The 16,713-nt window shown below is 36.8% G+C and overlaps 1 protein-coding gene across 1 annotated transcript in view; it reads left to right on the forward strand.

Annotated features, from left to right (window-relative positions):
- The first annotated feature begins 7,558 nt into the window (after positions 1-7,558).
- LOC132367680 (serine/threonine-protein kinase MRCK alpha-like) overlaps positions 7,559-16,713 on the forward strand; it is a 43,628-nt gene continuing 34,473 nt past the window's right edge. The window contains exons 1-5 of the mRNA XM_059926278.1: positions 7,559-7,629; positions 10,461-10,554; positions 10,930-11,060; positions 13,768-13,832; positions 16,587-16,663. Of these exons, the coding sequence (XP_059782261.1) occupies positions 7,559-7,629; positions 10,461-10,554; positions 10,930-11,060; positions 13,768-13,832; positions 16,587-16,663 (438 nt within the window). The remainder of the gene's footprint in view (positions 7,630-10,460; positions 10,555-10,929; positions 11,061-13,767; positions 13,833-16,586; positions 16,664-16,713) is intronic.

Below are 16,713 nucleotides of genomic sequence, written 5' to 3' on the forward strand. Positions count from 1 at the left end.
CCCACCCACCTTCAGCAGAATGGAATTATACAAGGGCATGATAGCAGGCATAGGATAGAAGCTTTAGACATTGTGATTCAAAATGAGATAAAATGGAAGGTAAAAAAGTAGTCTCTTTACCATACATGTTCTGAACTCTAGCCAGGTAAATATTGGGGGTTCCTCAATTAGGTTTCAAGGTTAGAAATAACTCTCCTTGGCCCTTGACTTCACCTCTTGATCTTGAGTCTCCCCCACAAGTCACCCTTCTTTATTGTTAAAGGTAGATCAGAAAGAAAAGGCTTCTCTTGGAATTCATTCTCTCTACACCTTGTGTGCAATTTCAGGTTTCAAGCTGACTTTGAATTCAGGTCAGGAGATACCAAAGGGGGGGAAAATATCTATGAACCTCACTGCTGGATTGTTCTTACTTGGATTCTGGTTTGTTTCTTCAATCTACCTTTTACCATTTACATTTCAGAGTCCTCAGATAGCTGTTCCATTTATTCTGCCCTAGGATTTTATTTGCCTTCAATAAGATGGAGCGTACTTGTTCCATCTTTACCAGAACTGGAAACTTCCAGTGTTTACTTAAAAAAAATTAATAGACAGAATAGATAATAAATTTACAAGTTACAAAAGAGCATACAGTGAAAAATCTCCCTTATTCTGCTGTTTCACACTTAATCAATCCCATTCCCTGCTGGCAAGCAATATTATTAATTTGTAACATATTTGTTCAAAGAAAATTTATGCATACATTCAGGGAAGATACAAATACTCATATATACTTCTATACTCTCCTTTTCACAAAAGATAGCATACTGTGTATTCTGTTATATGTTTTGCTTTTTTCACTTAAGAGTATAGTGGCGATCAATCTATCAATACATGATCATTTCCTTGATATGGCCACTTAGTATTCCATTGAGTCAAAGTATGAAAATTGATTTAACCATTTACCATCCTTAAACAAAAGCCATGGATAATAACGTTATCCGTACATTCTTGCAAACATTTGAGGGTTTATTTGTAGTATAAATTCTTATATGTGGAATAGCTGAGTGAAAGAGTATGTGAATTTGTAATTGTTACAGATAGCATCTATCATCTCATATAGCTAAAAATGGTTTTTTTTCCCATGTGATGAGAGCTCTTTAGATTTACTCTCTTAAAAACTTTCAAATATACCATACAGCCATGTAAACGATACTCATCATGTTCCATATTATATCTCCAGTATAACCACATGCTTTATTGAAGTATATTCTTTACTGGGTATAGAATTGTAAGTTGGCAGTTATTTTCATTAAGCACTTAAAAAATGTTGTTCTTTTATTGACCAAATAATGAGAGAGATACTCCCATAATTTTTCTGAAAAATGTTATTGTTTTCTGTTTGAAAGCAAAATGATTCTTTTCCCCCTCTTTGTCACTGATTATCGGCAATTTTAGTAAGATAAACTTAGATTTGGCTTATTTTTTGTTTGTCAGATTTGAGGTTTGTAGAGCTTTCTGGATTTGTCACTTGATATTAATTTTGGAAAATTCTTGGTCAGTACCTATTCTAATACCACTTTTGTCCAATTCTCCCTCTTCATTATTCTTGTACTATAAATATTTTTGTTATACATTTTCACTGCTTTTCATGTACAGTCTTCAAACTTTCTGTATTTTCCTTCTCCCTTTCCATAATTTTTCTATCGAAAAAAATTTTATTGACCCATTTTCCTGTTCACTAATATCCCATCTGTTGAATCTCTGTTTCAAGTTACATGTTTTGTGTTCTAGAATTACTATCTTTGGTGGCCATGAGAATGCACCTCTTACCTCCCAAAGTAGGGACCATATTTAATTGACCATTGGTCTCAGCAGCTGCATTCTAAATTCATCACAGTGTTTGTACTGGGGCTGTGATTCCCACAGGCTGATCCCAGACAGTGAGCTTTGTAAGAATACCAAGGTCAGGATGGTCCTGAGAGATGGAGGACTCATTTGCCAGGAAAGTTTGCCTTAAGGTGTCCCCGACATCCTTGCCAGGCATACCTTAGAACTGCACTTCAGTATAAGGTCCTTCCACACATGTTTCTTTCTTCTCTCTTTCCTTCTCCTGGGGTCATATCTGGGTTCTCCCAGGGTCCCTCTCCATTTCCTCTCTGTTATGGTGGGTAGCTTGGATTTGGTTTAATTAGGTATGGTAAGATGACAGATATGGACTGATGACTGCCTTGAAGGAGGAGTTTATTACTTAAAATTCCCAAGGGGAGGGAGCATACTGTGCCCTGCAGGGCCACATGGGGAAGCACCAGGGTCAGTCAGGAGGGAGAAGGAGAGGTGAAAGCATGAGCCAGAGAATTTATTGTGGTTTCATGGGGAGGAAAGGTAAGACAGGCTAAGCATCTGAGCAGGTCTAAGATTGGATAGTTTAAATGATTTTGGTGGACTCTGGGCTATAAAAGTCATCCCTAGTTGTCTGGTACCTGGCACGGAGGTGATGTAGGGCAGGAGGAGTACTGGCTTGGTGTGTGTGAGAATTAGATAAAGGAGGTGGTTGGGAGTATAGGCTCTGGATTAGTTGGTTTGCATATCAGAGGCATGCTTTCAGGCAAGTTGTTTGCTATCTCTAGGAGTTAGCTAACCCTGCAAGGATCAATCTCTCTCTGGGTCCATAAGGCCTCAAGATATCAAAGCATCATAAAATATAGAAAATAACAAACATGATTAATACACTCTTACAAGTGTTTCTCCTAATAAATATCGTGCACATTGAATCTTGTCTTGGCTTCTGTTTTTTCGTAGGTCCCAATAACATGACATCTTTTTAAAATCCCAGTTTAGTTTTATCTATCTTTCATCTTTTATACATCCTCTTGAACATGTGATGTGTACCCACATTCCCTCTTCACTGAAACGTTTTTTGGCTCCACCGCTCGGAGTTCTGTCAGCAGACAGCTTTCAGCTCTCAGTAACTCCAGGGATTGCCTCAGCTGTAGATGCAGAACCACTTTGCCAAGGTCTTACCACCCTAGGGGAGCCCACATCCATTGACTGATGAGGAACATAAATGCCTGCCTATCTTTGCGCAAGTTGACACAACTCAGAAAGCCCATTCTTGGTCTAGAGTTCTCCATGGAGTCAGTTTAGACTATAATTGGGTCTTCATGATGACTCAACTTCTCTCTCTTCCCAGTACTGCCCCTGTACCCTCCCTTCCATAATTATTGCTCACGAGTGCATTTCTGAATAAACTCTGACTCACAGTTGGCCTCTGCGGGATTGGAGACATGACAAGATATGGTTTACCTGTGGGTTTTCTCTATTGTCTGTTTTTACTTTTGTATTTTTGTTTACCTGATCATGTTTCTGGAATTCTTAGTGCACTGCATTTTCATTAAATAACAGAAATTTCATAAGCAATTATAGAGGCTCAGGATGAAGCTGTCTTTCCTTAGATTGGATTTTCTGCTGGTAGGCAGATAGAGAGTGGGTAGTTCACCTGAATCCAGTTCAGATGGTATTTCAGACATTGTTAAAGCTGGCATTTTCTAGTTTGTTCTGACTCCCATGGTGAAGACTTTCTGAGGTCTCAAATGAAAACCTTGAATGTTGACCAGGACTTGTGCTCTTTGGTAGGCTCTGAACTCCAACTTCCATTTCTCCAGCACTATTAAACAGCTGAAACTCTGCTTTCATTTTATAGTCTCTTAAAACTGCTTTTTTGCTTGTCTTCTTTGATCCATACGTACAGCCTAGAATTTATCAAATGCCCTGTGCAGAAGGAAGTTGCATGCAGAATGTCAAGTCCTCTTTGGTTCCCTTTCTTCTCAAATTTTGGCCATCAGCTCCTGCAGCCCAGTGAGATTGCTGTAAGCTCTGGGCTGCTATTTTTTGTTTTGTGTCTGTGCGCAGAATGGCAAACTAACAAATGCTCTGAAGGAAAGGGTTGTGGCGAATATAAGGCCCACTCTATGCATTTCCCTTTACTGGTATCTTGGTGGCTTTGGCTGTCCTCAAATGGCTTCAAAGACCTGGATTTTTGTTTTATGCTATTTTAGTCTTATTTTATAGTCATTCTGGGGTAAACTTAGCTGAGGGCTGAAGTTTTATCATTTTTCTTTTTGGCTTAAGATGGGGAGAAACTAGAGCTTGTTGGAAGAGGTTAGAGGAGTTTGTATACGATTTCTACACAGTTCCTCTTATCCAGATGTATTAGTGAACACAGTATTCTGGAAAGAACCATCATTAAAATTTTTTCAATAATATTGTGTGTGGTTGTGTATGTGTGTATTCCCTCACTAACAAGCAAAACTTCATATGGTGGCAGATAATCATTTATCTTCCTTGAATTAATTAATTTTCTTAAACAATTTGACGTATATAGAACAGTTTCCAATTACACTTTTCAGACCAACTGGTCCTTATTTACTTTTGTCTTGGAAACCATCATCTGGAGTGTCCCTGAGCTGACCCACACTGGATGGTCTCATTGATAACATCCATCATTCAGCAAGCCTTGATACAGCATTCTTTCACACTGCCTTCCAGTCTTCTCTTAGCAGATTTCAGAAGGTCCACTAAAATGCTATGAGTGTATCAATCCTGCCCTCAAAGATTACATTATAAAAGAGATTTATAATATAGAATACTACCTATTAATTTAATATAGCTAAGAGAATTGAAAGAACTGCATTTAATTCTCATTTAAATGAGAATTTCCTCATGGTCTAGAGTTGAGATTAAGGGACTAGATTGTGTCCCATGGAGTCTTGCCTTCCCTTGATCCACCACTTGCCTCTTTGTGCATCATTCAGTATGAGCCCAACCAAATGAAGGCTTTGCACTAGCAAAGTCCCCAAGGAAAACAGGTATTCATCTCTACGTTTTACAGACTAAGAGTTGTTGTTATATAGCCATACTTATTCCAACGTTAAAGTAAATGTGAATATGACCTTTGTGACTATAAGAGTAGAGATTTTGAACACAGAACATTTAAGACTCAAGGTATTGCTAAGAGATACAGCTGCCACTCTGCTTAGCATGCTTCACAGCTGCTTCTCAGGTGAACAGGTGTGGTAAGAGTCAATGACTCCTGATTCTATGAGGTTTGTTCACCATGTTTTCTAGCTCCTACTCCATTTCCTAAGAGATATGCTCTGTGATAGTGTCAGGTTCAGGAATCAGATTTAAAATGTCTATTTTGTGTTTCATTTTATTATTTTTACAAAGCTTATATACATGTATATATGTCTGTGTCTCTGTGTCTGTGTGTGGATACATAAGTTTGTGCATGTGTGGTATGCGTAGAAGCATGTGTGTGTACATGGGTATGTGTATTTGAGTGGTACGTGTATGTGTATATGTATGTTTGTATACGTACATGTGTGTGTGCGTATATGTATATGTGTGTGCATATACCTGCATGTTCACCTAGTTCTTTCTGCTGAGAGGACCGAGAGCAGGGATAAGCCAGTAGCAATGAGCAATAAGCCAGTAGCAAACAGCACATATAGTGTGCTGTTTTCTAAATATCACTCCCCATAAAAAGAAACAGGGGTCCTTGGAAAATTCTTGATTCCATATCTAGGACAATGAAAGAACAAGATGACCTTGGTACATCTTATGCCAGAAAACAATTAAGCCTTCAAATAATATTGGAGCTTGTGAAAAGGACTTAAGAGTCGGCTTGAAGTGTTTCCCTCTGACCAATAGGAGATAATTGTCCAGACGGGATCAATATATTTTCCCCTCCTAAATTCATATGTTGAAGTCCTAACCTCCAATGTGATGGGATTTGGAGGTGGGGGCTTTGGGAGGTGACTAGGTTTGATGAGGTCATGAGAGTGAAGCACTTATAAGAGGCATCAAAACCGCTCTCTCTCTCTCCAAGCGCACACGAAGAAGAGGCCATATGAGCACACAGTGAGACAGCGGCCACCTACAAGCCAAAAGAAGAAGGCTCAGGGTGACACATACTTTTATGATGCCTTGTTCTTGGGCTTGTAGCCTCCAGAACTGTGAGAAAGACATTTCTGTTGTCTAAGCTACCCAGCCTATGGTATTTTGTTATAGTACCCTGAGCTGACTAATACAGGAGACAATTGAGCATCAAAATAAATAAGGAATAAGATGAAATCGGAGCCCATTAGTATATTCAGGTATAAATAAATTAATGAATACATAATAAGTGAGAGAAAAGGAAAAGCTGTTTCTTATGGTGAATGCCAATTAACAAATGTAGAAGGAATGATGGCATTGGAAACCTGTCTTCAGAGCATATTAATAACATTCAGGTAAGAATGATCAGTGGATGAAAGTTTGATGAGGAACAGGATAACTGCTTAGTTTTGAAATATTTTCCTGCAGAACAGCTTATTAGTTAGAAATGGAGAACAGAAAATTTACAGTAAAGAAACAATCTGGTTATCCAAAGTTAATATCACCAACAAATAGACATCAAGTGTCCCTGGGGCGCATGGTGTTGGAGTTTGTGCCATCTTAGAGGGTGCAATTGGGCAGAAGGTCAGTTTTATGGAATTCCTCTCCAAGCTGCTAACATGGATCTAATCATGTGGAAACCAAACTGAAAATAATTGATCTGTATTTGTCAAAGTCTCCAAGTCATAAAAGACAAAGACAAACTGAGGAACGTCTCCAGATTAAAGATGTCACCTAAATGCAGCTAGCAGTCCTGGATTCCATCCTGAACCTGGAGAAAAATAATTACAAAGGACATTATTAGGACAATTAACAAAATTTGAATAGAGGCTATATTTTAGTTAATAGTGTTGTGTTGATGTTGAATTTCCAGGTTTTTAATTTTGTACTGTGATTATGTAAGGAGTGTCCTTATTCTTAAGTATTTCAGGGGTAATAAAACTTAATGTCTGTGACTTACTTTCAAATGATTCAGAAAAAAACCAAAACAAAACAAAGAAACAAATGGAGTGAGAGAATAAGAGAGAGGTAAAGTAAATGGGGCAAAATGTTTAAAATGGTAAATTTGATAAAGAATTTACAGGAGGTCTTTGTCTATTCTTAAGCTTTTCTGCAAGTTTGAAATTTTATCAAAATTAATGGTTACCAAAAGGAAATATCTCAACAAAACAAAACAGAATTAAAAAATTATGAAATGACTTATAGCGATTTCTGCTTGTCCTATATATATATATATATATATATAAAATCATATATATTTTGTATATATATATGTATGTATATGAAAGTTCAGAGTTCAAAGGCTATGTTGAATGATTCAGTATCACAATGTCATCACCAGAATGCCCTTTTGGATTTCTCCCACCCTATGATCCAGGGAAGGATTTCCTCCTTTCCCACAGGATGGGCCATTATACATGGATGCCCATCCAGCCTGTACAGTTAGGTCTTCTCATTTAACTGCCGCTGAGGCCAGTGCCTTCCTTGGAATCCTGGGGCAGGACCCTTCCAGCCTCAGGGAGCAGCAGTTGACCTCACACCGGCAGCTCCTTTGGACAGTTGCAGGACTTGGAGCTAGACTTTCAGGCCTCCCTGCTCCACCAAGATCTCCAGGAGGGGAAACCCTGGGACTGTTTGTGTCACTATGAGCAAGGACAGAACGCCCTTATTCTGTAGGGTGAATGATTTTAAGCCCCTACAGAATGCCTCAGGAAGGTACTTAAGGCCCACGTCTGCAGTTCTTTTCCTATTAATTTACCAGTAATAACTCAATTACACTTTTTAAAAATATATGCTAAATAGTGTTTATACTTAGAGCTGGGTTTCAGGGCTTCTGCTTTCAAAAGAATACTTATTTTTTTAGCTAAATTTCTATTTTCTTTTCTTACAAATTATAACAGGAAATGGTGCTTTGAAATACAGGTAGCACTATATTTAAATACAGCATGAAATTAATGAATTAGGAAATTAAATGTGTTTATTACTCTTAAACATTCTTCAGCTCACTTTCCTGAATTATCAAGTCTAAAGTTTTGACTGAGATTAAAAATTAAGACAATTTCTGTAAGCTCTTTTTTGGTGTGTATTTAACAATAACAACAAAAAAGCTGTGTGTCCACAATGTGCAAATATATATATATACACACACATATATATAAAGAAAATTAACAAAATTTAAATATAGGCTATATTTTAGTTAATAGTGTTGTGTCGATGTTGGATTTCCAGGTTTTTATTTTTGTACTGTGAGTATGTAAGAAGTGTTCTTTTTTTTTTTTTTTTTTTTTTTAGGTAAGAAGTGGATTTATTTAGAGAGAAGCGCACTCCACAGGCAGAGTGTGGGCCGTCTCGGAAGGTGAGAAAGGCAAGAAGTGTTCTTATACTTAAGTATTTAAGGGGTAGTAAAACGTAGTGTCTGTGACTTATTTTCAAATGATTCAGAAAGAAAAACATATGGAGAAAGAGAGTGAACAAGAGATAAAATAAATGGGGCAAAATGTTTATGCGTATATATGTATATATATATCTATATATCTATCTTCTGATGCATGTATACACAAACACAATTTTTTGGATGTATATATTTCAGATGCTTCTAACTACTCTGCCAGTTAAATACATATTAATACTCCATTTTGTGTCTTAATTCAGAGATGCTTTTTTAAAATTTTATTTCTTATTTTTATTTATTTTTTGGCTGCGTTCGGTCTTCGTTGCTGCACATGGGCTTTCTCTAATTGTTGTGAGCGGGGGCCACTCCTCTTTGCAGAGCTCAGGCTTCTCACTGTGGTGGCTTCTTTCGTTATGGAGCACAGGCTCCAGGTGCTCAGGCTTCAGTAGTTGCAGCACATGGGCTCAGTAGTTGTGGCGCACCGGCTTAGCTGCCCCGCAGCATGTGGGATCCTCCCGGACCAGGGATCAAACCCGTGCGCTCTGCATTGACAGGCGGATTCTTAACCACTGTGCCACCAGGGAAGTCCCCAGAGATGCTTTTAATATACTTAGGTTCACATAAATCCTAGCAGCTAGAACCAAATTGGTTCCCAGGAATATGTGACTCAGTGCCCATACTAGTTTCACTGTTGTTTCTTCCCTGCACATATTTTGGTTTGTGTTTGTCTTGTGTTTTGCCTAAACTTTTTAAATTGTGATTTGTTCGTAGGCAGTTATTTCCTTTTAAATTCCATAAGAATTTGTTCAAGCATTGTGCTCAGTTTGCTTCTTTGATTATTAACATGCAGGAAAGCCACACAAGAAATATTTTTTTCTCCTGAAAGCCCTTCATATCATGTATCACATGTAAGTATATGTGAGATGCAGCTTTATTTCAAAAATTTCCACTATAATCACACTTAATACAAAAACATCATAATTGAGCCTAACAAAGTTTCTGGAGATCAGATTCGAAGAAATGTATTTTTCAAGTTCAGTGATATGAGAATCTGTGATATTACCTCTTACTGTAAGGATACAAGATGCTCTAAGTTTTCATTAACAATAAAAATATTCAAAAGTGTGTAATTTGTTTCTATAGGGCACGTCTTTTCTAAGGTGTTCAAAGAATTTGCTTATTTACTGGTAGGTGTTGATTTTGATCCAGCAGAGTCATTATTCTATGACGACTGCTGCTTCACGAAGATTGAATGGCCAGTGGAGACAGTGAGAGTAGGGCTCTTGTGTTCTCCCTGCATTTGGTCCAGAACTCTGAGAGTTCCACTCCAGATCTAACGCTGATATCATATGGGATTTTAGATCCAGATTATAATTTATTGACAGTATATTAGACTTAATCATAAGTTACAATTATAGTTGTTGCCACTGTTCTTGTATCCTATTTCCCTCTCTCTTGAATTCAGCTTTTGTTTTGCACTAGAGAACATCCTGGAAGAATTCTTTCAGAAAAGTCTGTGTGTTATAAACTTTCTACCTCTTTGTATGTCTAAAATTTTCTTTCGTTCTCTTTTATACCTGAGTTTTTATTTGCCAGCACAGAACTTGCTAGGGAGTGATGGGACTAACCATCTCATTAACTGAGCAATCCTTCTGGGAATGGAGGTTTAAGGCTGTTATAGTAATAAGTGGTGTAGACTGTATGTAATGCTTACCAGTAAGCTATTTTACAGATGGGTGTAGTGTAGATTTTCAATGCTTACATTAATATTTACATTAATCTCTAATTAAGAATAAACAGTTCGGAATAGTGACATTTCTTAATTAAGTCCATAAAACTGTCTTTGCCTTGAATTAATGATTTCCCCAACTACGTGGTCTGAACCTAGGAATTCGTCTACTCCTGTCCAATGTTCCTTAAATCTAGCCAGCCACTTCACATTTTCTAAGAGCATTGTGAAAATCCAGGGCTATATATTTTGGTAGCATCTCTAGATTTTTACTCTTTTCTGTTGGTCGTAAATGACTTGTTATGACTCCTTAAATAGTCTTATGCTAAGATTTGCTGTCACGTATCTTTCTCATATCCTCATTTAGGTTGATTAATTTTTTTCCATGTTTGCATTTTATATCTGTTTTTCCTTTCTATATTGCAGCATCAAGGATGAAAAGGATGCCCAGGACTTGATCTTAGAAAAAACCAAAGAAGTGGAGTCTTTACGAAATTCCAGCTTGGTTAAAGGAGCAAGAGTGAGTGTCAGTCACAGCCCAGGAAGACTCATAGAATGGAAAAAAGGAAAGCTAAAAATGATGATAATAAAGTTGCTGAATAATGTCAATTTGTCTAGATCTCAACCTGAAAAATGCCTTTTCATAAGAGATGAGCCCTGCTTTTTTGGGAGGGGAGGCATCTATCATAGTTATAAGCAGAAAAATGAGACTGTTCATATGAATCTTTAATAATATCCCCAAATTTAATGAAAATAATACAATTTAACAATCAGTTTTTCTATTCACTATTCAAGAAAACTAATGGTCCCCAGCACCTCCTAAGTTTTTCTAGAAGTGATTTAAAATTTTGTAAATATAAGATGGAAATCAAAACCTTCTTATCTGATTTTGTAGAAAATGCCAGGGGCAATGGAGCGATTTGATAAACTGGATATGTCAGCTATGCTTAAGTTGGAGCCGGCTTTCGACAGAGAGCGAATTTCCAGAAAGATCCTCCCAGAGGCTGCTCCAAGCACTCTAAACTGGTGAGACCTACTGACACCATTTTTAAAACGACTTATTTATAATCTGGTTGCAAAGTACTTAAAGCATAGTTATGTGTTTAGTTTCTTCCTATGACATAAAGTTTAGTGTTTTTTTTTAAAGAATAGTTTTTTTCTATGAAATGAAAAGTAATGAAAATTTGAAAGCAATTAGTTACTTTTAACATATGTACTTTCAACAGGCTTTAATTGATTCTGGCATCTCTACAAAATGGTATCAATAATACTGAAAACTGAATCATCTGTGAAGGAAGTTTCTGTTGTTTTCTCCTTATTTGCAAAATTTCCTTGATTCACAGGCACCCAAAATCCTCTAGTAAGAAACACCTTGTATATGTAGGAAAAAAATTTTTGAATGAAAATAGAATGAGGTAAACTCAAAATGTGGCCTATTTCCCATAGACCTTTAACTTCTAAAGGGTCTACTGAGGTTGGTTTTCTCATATTTTTAACCATAGCTTGTAACTTGTATATTGCAACATGTATATTTTTTAAAGGGCTCCTCTCTCCATTCTGTTTGCTGGTTAGTGAAGCAGTTTGTTTCATTCTTACCACAAAAATAGAGCAAATTAAACTCCAACACTGTAGATGATAATCATACAAATAGACAATAAACATAGCTAATGAATACATCAGTGTAGGTGAGGTGGTGTAATATTGGAGAGTAAAAGGAAGAAAAGAAAGAAAATTCAAACCAGTGTGAAAAACTATATATGACATCCATTTCTTATATAAACATGCTCCAAAAGAGTCATTTTAGTGAGATGAGAAGAAACATAAGCCTCTGAGGGCCACTTTCATGCCTAAAGCCTTATTCACTTAACTGTAATTGTTAACATGTGGATCAACTTCAGTGCAAGAAGTTGAATTATTTAAAGCCAAAAGCTTTATATGCTGCAAATGATCCAGTTATAAGACCAGTATACTTTATTAAACATGAAAAGGAAAAGACATTTCTCATTGTGTGAATGATACAGTGTAAAGAGCTATCAAATAACATCTGTGTAATCGTCCACAATAAACATGCTATTTCATCTTATGCTTAGGGCATCTCAGTTCTCATATCTGCTCAAAAGTAGGCATGTAAATCAGATTGAAAGTTAATAAATATACACATTTATTTGCTCCATTATTTGGGTTCCTTATGAAACAAACCTTGATGCAGTTGTCAAATCTTTCAGTGGAACTACTTTTTTTCAGCATCATGTTATATTTCCTAAAAACATGTTTGTCATTGGTAAAATTTTTCAATTCATACCAGTCACTTCCCAGTTTTGGAATGCTCCCATGTGTTGCAGCATGAGGCAAACCACTCTGGCGATGGGGAAGTCGGCTGTTGTTCAAATTGGACAGAGTCGAGGCAACACGGGTCCGTGTGTTCAGAGCTGTAAGAGGCAGAGTGGGATACGGCAAAGCGCAGCTGCGGAGACGTCATGGGAGACTCCCTCAGACTTGCATCACGATGCCCCTGATCCTCCTCCGCTCTCCATCCTCCGCGAGCCCGCTTTAAGCCATTTTCAACTATCTCTTAACCTTTTTGTTCTCCACTAAGATTTCCTGACATTTGCCCATGACTCTGGAAGCTAAGAATGTGTCACCCTTTTCAATATATGGATTTCTTAAATTTTTCTCATTATGAGGGTATTAATAATATGAGAATTTAATTAAAAAAAAAACAACTGTGGATGTTACCTTTAACTGAAGGGATATTTTATTGTCTTAACAGAAGCCACTTCTTAGGCAAATGAGTTAGTGGAGCTTCTACCTGTGTGAGTTCCCCTTTCCTTTCATGCCACAGTTTTTTGGCTCACATTGGACTGGATTAGAGTCCAATGACTCTGGGCCTGCGCCAGCTGATGAATATTCTGGAAGGGAGAGAGTAGGCTCATAAGGAATTCAGGATAGGCAAACTCTGGAAGTAAATATTTGTCCAATAAATAGTTGTGAGTGGACTTTTTTCTGGACAATAGAAAAACCAATGTTAATATATAGAAATAAATATATATCACGTTGATATACTGAAATCAAATGTATTTCTATATATGAAGAAGAAATATTAAATAATTACCTTTTTAAACACACACCATTTACAATAGCATAAGAAATCAAGTATTTAGAAACAAATCTAACAATAGCTAAAAGGCCTCTAGGAAGAAATATTATAAAATTTAAAGAGGGACACTTGAAAAGGCCTAAGTTAAATAGAGAGTTATACTATAATCCGAGATTGAAAGACTCAATGTTATAAAGATATTAATTCTCCCTTAACTGATAATGTATCAATTCAATCAAGATTCCATCAGGATTCCAGTTATAGGACTAGTATACTTTATTTAAACATCTCTCAGTGTGTGAATGATACAGTGTAAAAAGCTGTCAAAGAACATCTGTGTAATCTTTCAGAATAAATATGTTATTTCATCTTATGCATAGGGCATCTCAGTTCACACATTTGCTCAAAAGTAGGCATGTAAATCAGATTGAAAGTTAATAAATATACACATTTATTTGCTTCATTATTTGGGTTCCTTATGAAACAAGGAATGTTATTTGGAATGTTGTAAGACGTTCAGCTTGACTGAAGACTAACTGTATTAGCCCCACATTCCAGTTATGTGGGATCCAATTATAGGTCAGTCTCTTGCACTTAGCACTTAATGATGTCTTCCCTTCTTTCTGCCTCTTTTAGTAAAATGAAAGCCAGAGAGAAGTACCAATCTGACCTGTGGTTAGAAACTGAACACCTGAATAAGGGTGAGGAACTCAGATCTAAAAGGGTATGGGGCTAACTGTTGCCTAAATCAGGACCTATTGCGCTACACTTCCATGGGCCCAGCTGGCTACAAGGGAGCCAGTTTACTATGAAGGTGGGAGATTAGCTCTTGTAAACCAGCTTAGAGCCCAAGGTTAGTGTGTGTGTGTGTGTGTGTGTGTGTGTGTGTGTGTGTGCTTCTACTTTCATTTGGTAAAATATTCGAAGAGCCATTTTGTTGGGTTTTATTTTATACAATTTAGAGATTTTTCTATCACAAAGAAAGCAAAATATTATGCTTAACTGGAACTACCTTTTTTTCAGCATGACGAAATATTTCATAAAACATGTTTGTCATTGGTAAAATTTTTCAATTCATACCAATCACTTCCCAGTTTTGGAATGCTCCCATGTGTTGCAGCATGAGGCAAACCACTCTGGCGATGGGGAAGTCGGCTGTTGTTCAAATTGGACAGAGTCGAGGCAACACGGGTCCGTGTGTTCAGAGCTGTAAGAGGCAGAGTGGGATACAGCAAAGCGCAGCTGCGGAGACGTCATGGGAGACTCCCTCAGACTTGCATCTCGATGCCCCTGATCCTCCTCCGCTCTTCATCCTCCGCGAGCCCGCTTTAAGCCATTTTCAACTATCTCTTAAGCTTTTTGTTCTCCCCTAAGATTTCCTGACATTTGCCCATGACTCTGGAAGCTAAGAATGTGTCACCCTTTTCAGTACATGGGTTTCTTAAATTTTTCTCATTATGAGGGTATTAATAATATGAGAATTTAATTAAAAAAAAAAACTGTGGATGTTACTTTTAACTGAAGGGGTATTTTATTGTCTTAACAGAAGCCACTTCTTATGCAAATGAGTTAGTGGAGCTTCTACCTGTGTGAGTTCCCCTTTCCTTTCATGCCACAGTTTTTTGGCTCACATTGGATTGGATTAGAGTCCCATGACTCTGGGCCTGTGCCAGCTGATGAATATTCTGGAGGGGAGAGAGTAGGCTCAGCTCATAAGGAATTCAGGATAGGCAAACTCTGGAAATAAATAAAACTGTCCTATAAATATTTGTGAGTGGACTTTTTTATGGGCAATAGAAGAAACAATTAAAGAGAACTTGAGTACCCTTGCAAAGATGAGAACCAAGACAGGTTCTAATTCAAGAGAGGTGTAGGAAGCACTGAATGTAGGATAAGTGATGTAGCGTGCTCAGGTGGTGGTGCTCCCGGGGCTGAGGCTCCAGCAGAGAAGTCAAGGCCAGAGTATCGCTCACTACACAGCACCAGCGGATGGGGTACTTTGGATAACAAAACACTGATACGTGGGAGTAATGATAGGTTTGACAATTTTTAGAAGGAACCTAAAAGAGAAAGACTACATATATATCTATCTATATCTATCTATCTATATATATATAATCACAATACTTTATCAAGTTAACATTTTTATCCTGGAATTTTATTTTTACCATTAGTTTTTCTCTAAATGCTGCAGAGCAATACAATCTTTGTGCGGTATTATGTGGCATTTCTGAACACCTTTCCTTATTTGACTATTAAGCAATTGTGTTTAGTGATTTATAGCTGGAAAATTCATACTCCCGGCAATGTCAGTTGCTAAAGGTGTGCTTGTTAGAGAAAGTCTGAATTCGTGCTTTTTCTTCTCTCATATTTAAGTAAAATTATAATCTTACAATAAGACTTCATTTTGAATATATTTAAAGTTAGTAAAATTGCTAAATGATAATGCATGGAATTTCTTTAAAGTTCCTTTAAGGAAAAAAACCTTGTAGTTGGATATTTTATTCTGTCTAAATAAATAAAGCCTTGACAATATGATAAAAGTTTTAAGTATAATTAACATTTGTTTTATGTCTGCCTGTGTTCTTCTTATAGAAACTTAGCCAAAGAAATGCATACATTTGACCCTCCATATCTGCGGGTTTCGCATCTGTGGATTCAACCAACTCAGATCAAAAACATTAAATTAAAAAATTCCAGAAAGTTCCAAAAAGGAAAACTTGAATTTGCCATGCACCAGCAACTATTTACATAGAATTTACGTTGAATTTGCCACCTGCCAGCAACTATTTACATAACGTTTACATTGTATTAGGTACTATGAGTAATCTAGAGATGATTTAAAGTATACAGGAGGATGTGGGTAGGTTATATGTAAATACTACATCATTTTATATAAAGAACTTGAGCATCAGAGGATTTTGGTATCTGCACTGGGTACTGTAATGAATCTCCTCTGGATACTGAGGGGTAATTGTACTAGGTACCTAAGAGGAATCATTTGAAATTGATTCCTGAAGTGGGGAGAAACTAGCATAGGAAAAGCAGCCATCATTGGCATGACCATATTGCTGAAATCCCCTTGGGGCTTCTAAAATTGTTTCAAGTTCTATATAAACCTAATACTATTAGGGAAAAGAAAGCTATGATTTGACACACAGGAGTTAATTCATGAAAACTTATATAATTTATTTATATACTTCCATTATAAGTTTACCATAAATTTGCTAAAAATTATTGTTTCGTTTGAGATGCAGAATGCTTAGATATATTAAATGTACTTAACATACAAAAATAAATATAAACATACTTTGACTTAAGTATATATAGATGATAAATCAGATTACCTCTGAAAATATGGTTTGAGAACAATTTTAAAGAGATTAAGGTCCAAAAAGGCATGAACGTTAGTTTCAATTTTCTGAGTTTAATAAATGTTTGCTGTTGTGTTCCAGGTTTAGTGCTACCAGACCCAAGTTCATCTTCCTTGGCACGTTTTAATACAACTACCTATGCCGTGGCTCAGTGTGAAGTAAGTACTAAACTTCTTGAGTATGTTCTACAGCCACTTCAGAAGTCACT

Source organism: Balaenoptera ricei, chromosome 6, assembly GCF_028023285.1.
Source record: "Balaenoptera ricei isolate mBalRic1 chromosome 6, mBalRic1.hap2, whole genome shotgun sequence".
Taxonomy (NCBI): domain Eukaryota; kingdom Metazoa; phylum Chordata; class Mammalia; order Artiodactyla; family Balaenopteridae; genus Balaenoptera; species Balaenoptera ricei.